This window comes from Macrobrachium nipponense, chromosome 22 (genome assembly GCF_015104395.2).
Source record: "Macrobrachium nipponense isolate FS-2020 chromosome 22, ASM1510439v2, whole genome shotgun sequence".
NCBI classification, from domain to species: Eukaryota; Metazoa; Arthropoda; class Malacostraca; order Decapoda; family Palaemonidae; genus Macrobrachium; species Macrobrachium nipponense.
This window is the reverse complement of record NC_087213.1, coordinates 69,902,759-69,910,258: the sequence shown is the minus strand read 5'-3', so window position 1 is coordinate 69,910,258 and position 7,500 is coordinate 69,902,759. Positions and strand designations below refer to the sequence as shown.

Below are 7,500 nucleotides of genomic sequence, written 5' to 3'. Positions count from 1 at the left end.
TTTTCTTTTTTGAGCCATTTTATGTCCTTTTTGAGGCCACATGAGCAAGGTATTTCAGCAAAAATTATATAGTACTCCACTACTGTTTGTTTATCTCATAATCACTGGTAGCTATTATAGTAGACAGACAGAGATCAATTAACGTTATATTTCCGAGAAATTTCATATATTTATGATTGCACATTTAAAAAAGAAAACATGCTGTTACTTCTTCGGGCTTCGGGGCTAAGGGGGGCAACTTGAGTCTTAGGGGTGGGCGGTAGTTGCCCCCCAAAATTACGCCCTTGTTCCCTAGTTCATCAGACTTCCGTGGCACATCTGGGAGGTATTGGTAATATGACTTTCAGTTCTCCTTTGGACACGTGAATGTATCAGCCTGGTCATTCATCTATTTTTGCATTATCAGATTATGAAATGGGCGAATGATAAGAAATATTCTAGGATCATCATCATTTACCACAAGACGCAAGGATTAACCCCCTTCGGGCTAGTGTCTTCCTTTTCTTTGTCTTCGCGTTTATTACTATGGCGAATAAAAATTATTCTTCTCTACAACCCATCCAACCCTGAACCCCCACCAACTACACCACCCCTGACATATAGTAACACTTGAGGTAATTATGAAGTGAACTGCATAGATAGTCCAGAAAAAACTACAACTACTAAAACACCTAAAATATGTCCATAAGCTTTTCCTCGAATTATTTGTTTCTAAAGGTTTGGCTTAAATCCTGTTTTCACGCCTAGGCTTTGGGCGTGAGCTGTGTGGCTTAAATGGGGGTTGATGGAGTCTCGAGTCATTACGAACGAGCGCGTTACGAACGGCTTGTCGTCAGATACGCGAAGCTTACACGAATTCCTGGCGAACAAATTGATAGCGTCATTAGAAAGCCATTGGGGATGACAGGTTCTCGTCTTCCACCGAAACTCTCTCTCTCTCTCTCTCTCTCTCTCATGCAGGAATGAACTGACACCTCTTTAGGGAAGATGTTGGGTCTTTCATATTTGTTTTGCGCAAGTAGCGTCGACGTTGTTGCAATGGAACAGACAACTCAAGCGAAGGTATCGTACTTACCCTGTTCACATAAGCGACCATCTCTCATCTTCCTTATTCAGTCTTTATTATTCTTTTACGTTTTGTATATATACTGCTGAACTGAATTACCATTGAAAATTGATTTGGTTAACAATTTTATTTAGATTATCTAATAATTTGTTGCAATAAAGAATTATCATGCATCACATAGGAGTAAAAACGTGACTGCAGTAGCCTAATGGCTTTTATTTCTTTTTCAGGTAAGTTGCCATTTTATAAGTTGTTTTCTTCCAGTTAGACCTACGTGCTGAGGATCATGTGAGTATTTCGTAACATTCTTTTAAAGTGTTTCTGTGATACGTTGTAAGTCTCTATGAAGTGAAGTGTCGACTCTGGTTGGTGATGATAGGTTAGTCTTATCTGTTCATATTTGTATTTTTTTTTTTTTATTCCTTATCGCTTGATTTTCCTATACTTGCTGAATAGTGAACTATGCTGGGTTTTATTTGGATATATTTATGTATACACACAAATACACACTCGAGCGCAAACATGAAATTTATATATATATATATATATATATATATATATATATATATATATATATATATATATATATATATATATAATACATATATGGGGATACAATCCACAATGAAGTAAATTCCTCTTGTAGTTTAAATATATATTACTTGTATAGGATTAAAGCTTTCGACCATCAACTGTGGTCTTGTTCACTAAAGTGAACAAGACCACAGTTGATGGTCGAAAGCTTTAATCCTATACAAGTAATATATATTTTAAACTACAAGAGGAATTTACTTCATTGTGGATTGTATCCCCATTTACTTAGAGGTACGACATAGTACCTGGCTTCTGCACATACATATATATAGGTGCAAACCCATCCTAAGAGGTTTTTTGTAGACTATTCTTTATTGTCATTACCACCTACTTTCCAGAGCCGCTCAAAAGTAGATCATCGTAAATAATATGAAATAGAGAGAGAGAGAGAGAGAGGCATCTTTACTGTTATTCATTACAGAAGGTGACTTTTGTAAAGCTCTTTGGTTATAATCGGTTATGAATAGTTTATATATTACTAATGATGACAGTAGCATCGAAAGAGCAAAATGATATTTCATTATGATGAGTAAAATCATTGTAGTTAACATCGGCACTTTCATAAAATTGCAATCGTGCAGCCAATTTCAATTCTAACATTTTTAATTAAACTAAAACTGCATAAACCCGTAATTGAATTCATGCAAACCTGCTCTTTTGGGGGAAAAAATTAATAATAGCGAAGCTGTTTATGTTAAAATATTTCCATAATAATTAATGGAAACACAAATACTCGAAATAATTAGCTCGAGCTTGTATTAGTTACTCCCGATATCCCCAATAAAAACATTACTAATTGGATTTATGTCCATGAATAACATTTCCACGAAACAATTTACTTTCTCGTGAAATGATGTTTGTACTCGAATGTTTTTCAATAGCAATCCTGTTGTTGGTTTGGATTACCGTCTTTAAGCCCAAACTGTATCAAAGGGATAACCGTGAGTACTAATTTGGTATTTCTGATTCGAAGCTTTTCAAATAATTAGTTGTGTACGATTTGAATAGCTAGACTTGTCCACATGCAGTTGCTCATCTGAAGCTTTGAAGAAAAATGACTCCAAAATTTATGAATATTCGCACGTAATTCCATAACTTGAAACTGAATGACAATATTTACAACGCAATTTTTTTATCGGACACAAATACGAAAGAAGCGTGTCCTCAGTCAGTCAGTCGCTTTGAACTTTCGTAGCACCTGTAAAAATAGCCACACATGGTCGTTATATTTGTGATAAATTAGAAATTTGAAATTATTTGTTGAGATGTGAGCGGTTATGATAACTGTTAATTAACATATAAAGTCAATGATTACATATGTAATTATATACAAAAATAAATATATGTGTAATTATATTGTATATAAGAATATAAAGATTAATATTATATAATATTATATATATATATATTATATATATACATATATGTATATATATATATATATATATATATATATATACACACACATTATGTATACATATATCTCTATATATAATGTATATATAGTTCTGTATATATAGTTGAACTGTTTCTTCATCTTTCGCTACTTTGTTACCAATAAGCACTTATGTTTAAAGGTGATTTAGTAATGAAATGAGTACTGGTTCGCTTAAGGATTTTCCTAAATGATAGCGAAGTTCCTATGTGGCATAATTAGCGAAGTGTGCAGTAAGGTAAGGTTAAGTCCCTCAAATTTGAAAACGTTTCCCGATTAGAGGAAAAGCGTAAGAGTTAAAAGATATTTAAATGAAATTGTAATAATTATTTCGACTGTGCCAATTTTTTTTATACCTGGTGTGCTTTAAATGCTTGATGAAGTTGATAAATATGGATGAATAATGACTTCATGGGGTCAACTCTTGTTTTCCCGTTAGGTTGGAAAGAGAACGTTTTCATATTGGGAGAATTATAATTTATGCCGTTTTCCATAGATTAATTATCAGTATAGCAGAATATTTCCAAAGCTTTTTATATTGTGTTGTCAATCTTTTTTTATATCGTTGAATATCAGACAGATGTTTACTCGTTGTGAATAGTACCGGATGAAGAATTATTTTGAAATGGGGAAGATGAATTTCGTTTTTCATTGTCGAATAAGCAAGCACCAGTTCCCCAGAGTAATGAAACTACTGTCTCTTTTCCTGGGTTATTAAAGCAAGAGTCTGTTTCCGTCAGAGTATTGGGACTGTCATTATTTCGTTGGTATTTGTGTTATAGATTTTGAAGATCTAATCATTAATATTCCTTGGTGCCTCTGATTCCCCTGGCACATCCGCGATGCAGTGGTAATATGATTAGCAGGTCCCCTCTAGACACGCGAATGCATCAGCCTCGATAATCATCTCATTTTTGCATCATTGTTCAGAGGATGAAATCTGTTAATGATAACACAATGTTATAAGACCGTCATCATTTATTACAAGCCGAAGGTTTAATCCTCTTAAGGCTATTGGCTTCCTCTTTACGTTTCCTTGTCTTGTTACTTTGGCGAAAATGTATTTTTTTCTGCAACCCATCTAATAAGACCCACCTCATAGCTCACTCCTAATCCCGCATACACGATTATCATTTTAGGTAATTGTGCAGTTTTATACATTAATATTCCTTGAAGAAGTAGAACTCCATAAAACGTCTGAAACATGTTCAGAATTGTTTCCACGAACAATTAGTTTCAGAAGGTTTTGCTTAAACCCTGTTTTCACAGCCAGGCTCTAGAGTAGTGGTTCTCAACCACGGGCTAATTCTCCCCCTAGGTGGAATTTTAGATATATATATATATTTTTTTTTTTTGTGGTGGGGGAAGGGGGGCCGGGAATTGAACAACAGATTGGCAGGCTCAAACTGGTTCTAGGACCACACAAAACTCAGTGTACATCGGTCCGCACTACTGAGAGGTCACGCTGGGCTTTCTCTCGGCTAGCTTGGGTGTTTGTGTTAGTATATCGTTGTATATTATGTGGAATGCACCTTTTGAGGCAGACAATTTTGGAAGGGGGGTACGAATGACATTCTGACATATGGTGAAAAGGTGCATGGGCCAAAAAAAAAAAAGGGTGAGACCCACTGCTCTAGACGTGAGCTGTGTGACTTGAATTGGGTGGATAAAGTCCCTTTAGTCATTACGAACGAGCGCTTTACAAACGGCTTATCGTCACATACACGGAGCTTACACGCATTCCGGACGAATGTATTGATAGCGTCATTAGAAAGCCATTGGGGATGACAGGTTCTTCTCTCTCTCTCTCTCTCTCTCTCTCTCTCTCTCTCTCTCTCTCTCTCTCTCTCTCTCTCTCCTGCAGGAATGAGCCGAGACCTCTTTAGTGAAGATATTCGGTTTCTCATCTTTTGTTTTGCATGTCTTGTGTTTACACTACTCTTCGGTGCAGATATTCATGTTATAAGTATATTGTTGTATATGTTGTTGGTGAAATATATCGCAATTTCTCTGTTTAAATAAGGGAACACCTTTCATCTTCCATAAGGTGTCATTTTTTTCCTGTTTTGCAGTATTTGTATTTATATTGCTCAAATGAAGTAGCACTTTATTTCTTCTCTGAAATTACAACGTATTTATTAAATGATTGAGTTTATCCCGTGCTGTTTATAACTATTGCTTAATTCTCTTCAAATAATTCTAGGTTTTTAATAATTAACAAGAATACCGATCACTTGTGGCTATTTTTATGGGTACTACGAACTCTCTCAACACGTGACTCACTTTCGCGGAGCGTTTCATTATTACAAGTTTCAGTTATGGCATTGTGTTATGTACAGGATAATTGTATAAGGTTATGGAATTACTCGCGAAATGTTCGTCGGCTGCGGAATCACTTTCTCTTCAGAACTTCAGATGGTGAATTTCTTGTGAAAAAGTTTGGCTATTCAAAATGCATACAAGAAATTATTTGAAAAACTTCGACCCAAAAAAGGACCAAATTAGTACTCACGGTTATATCCCTTTGATACAGTTTGGGCTTAAAGATGGTAATCCAAACAACAGGATTCGTATTGGAAAAACATTCGAGTACAAACATCATTTCACGGGAAAGTAAATTGTTTCGTGGGAATGTTATTCATGGACATAAATCCAATTAGTAATGTTTTTATTGGGGATATCGGGAGTAACTAATACAAGCTCTAGCTAATTATTTCGAGTATTTGTGTTTCCATTAATTATTATGGAAATATTTTAACATAATCAGCTTCGCTATTATTAATTTTCCCCCCAAAAGTGCAGGTTTGCATAAATTCAATTACGGGTTTATGCAGTTTTAGTTTAATTAACAATGTTAGAATTGAAATTGGTTGCACGTTTGCAATTTTATGAAAGTGCTGATGTTCACTATCATGATTTTACTCATCATAATAAATTATCATTTTGCTCTTTCCATGTTAACGTTATTAAATTGATTAGTATTATTACAAAGCCCATTCATTACTGATGATATTCAAAGGTTTTTAAAATTGTTTCCTCCAGTGATAGATAATATTAAAGTTGTCTAAAATTCGCTCTCTCTCTCTCTCTCTCTCTCTCTCTCTCTCTCTTTCTCTCATTTATGATTATTTGGTCTACTTTTGAGCCGCTGCAGAAAATAAGTAGTGATGAAGATAAGAAACAGCCAACCGAACCCGCTAATGATGGATTTATTCCGGCTCTCGAAAAATCTGTCTTAATTCGACAGAAATTGGTACGCATGCGCGGAAAAATAAGACTTCTTTGTGGCCGGGTGGTTAGCGTCGACCTCATCCTAACCAGGTATGCCTGGTTTCGAATCTACTTTATAGTGAAGAATATGGACGTGTTCATTTTTTTAATAATCCCTTTTAAGTAGACCAATTTATTGACAAAAATAATAAACTGCTGATTTAGACTAATAGTTACTGATAGGTGAATAACCAGGGCATGTCAGCGTTGCAAAGGAAGTGTATTCAAGTCTTAATTGACAAAAAGCATAAAAAATAAATGAGTCCAAGGCAACTTAACTTAATTTACAAACGCTTAGATTATATGAAAGTTATTCCCAGAGACAAATTTTTATCAAGATTTCTAGTAAGCTCAAAGCCCAAATGAGTCATTGAACCGAATGCATTATTTCAAGCTTCGGTTTCCACGATCATCGCGATGCCAGAGTCTGGTAAGAAATCAATCAGCCAGCCTCTCTAGACCGCGTAAGGACAATCGTCGCCTTGGTGTGTGGGTTGGAAGTTGGAGACGTCGATGCCGTTCTTTGTAAACACTTGGTTGGCGCGTTCAACTAAGGCCTCGTCTACGATCACGTTCCTCGTTAACAACCAGGCGTACTCGACCTGTTAGAGACGAGGAAATGCATTGTTTATATCCAGTGGTTTTGTATTCTTTAGTAAGAATGAACGACGGAATGAATTGTTTCTTTTCTGTTAATGGGCACGACTGATTGATTGACTGATGTAAAAATGTACCATGGCGTGACGGCAAGTTAGGTCATCGACGCCGTTAATGGGCAGGCATACTAGATTCGTTTAGAGAACAAAATTGTGGTTAGTACAATTTTTCCTAACCTCTTGCTTTCTTAAGCTACTGAAAAGCTCTTTTTATTTTCTTACAGCCAAACAAATTCAATCTGGTCTAAGTGGGTTTTAAGTAACTGGTTTTCATTTATCTTTTTTTTCGTTTCATTTCATAGCCATTTTCATTCTCTTGAGTTATGCTAGATAAACTGTTAATAGTTCATATCTCTACTAAAAGGGAAAAGTTTCCAGATTTCATTCTATCATTTTCTATAAATTGCCGAATGAGAAGATTTTTTCCTATTTGGCTTTTAGGTTCATGTAAATTCTGTTAAATTTCATCAAAATCTTAT

At 35.2% G+C, this 7,500-nt stretch overlaps 2 protein-coding genes across 2 annotated transcripts in view; one reads left to right on the top strand and one right to left on the bottom strand.

The window, feature by feature from the left end:
* The window catches only part of LOC135198419 (uncharacterized), a 422,470-nt gene that overhangs the window by 265,534 nt on the left and 149,436 nt on the right, over positions 1-7,500 (top strand). The window lies entirely within an intron of this gene.
* Positions 6,567-7,500, bottom strand: part of LOC135198795 (apolipoprotein D-like) — a 4,557-nt gene continuing 3,623 nt past the window's right edge. The window contains exon 6 of the mRNA XM_064226752.1: positions 6,567-6,967. Coding sequence (XP_064082822.1) covers positions 6,821-6,967 — 147 coding nt within the window. The 3' untranslated portion in view covers positions 6,567-6,820. The remainder of the gene's footprint in view (positions 6,968-7,500) is intronic.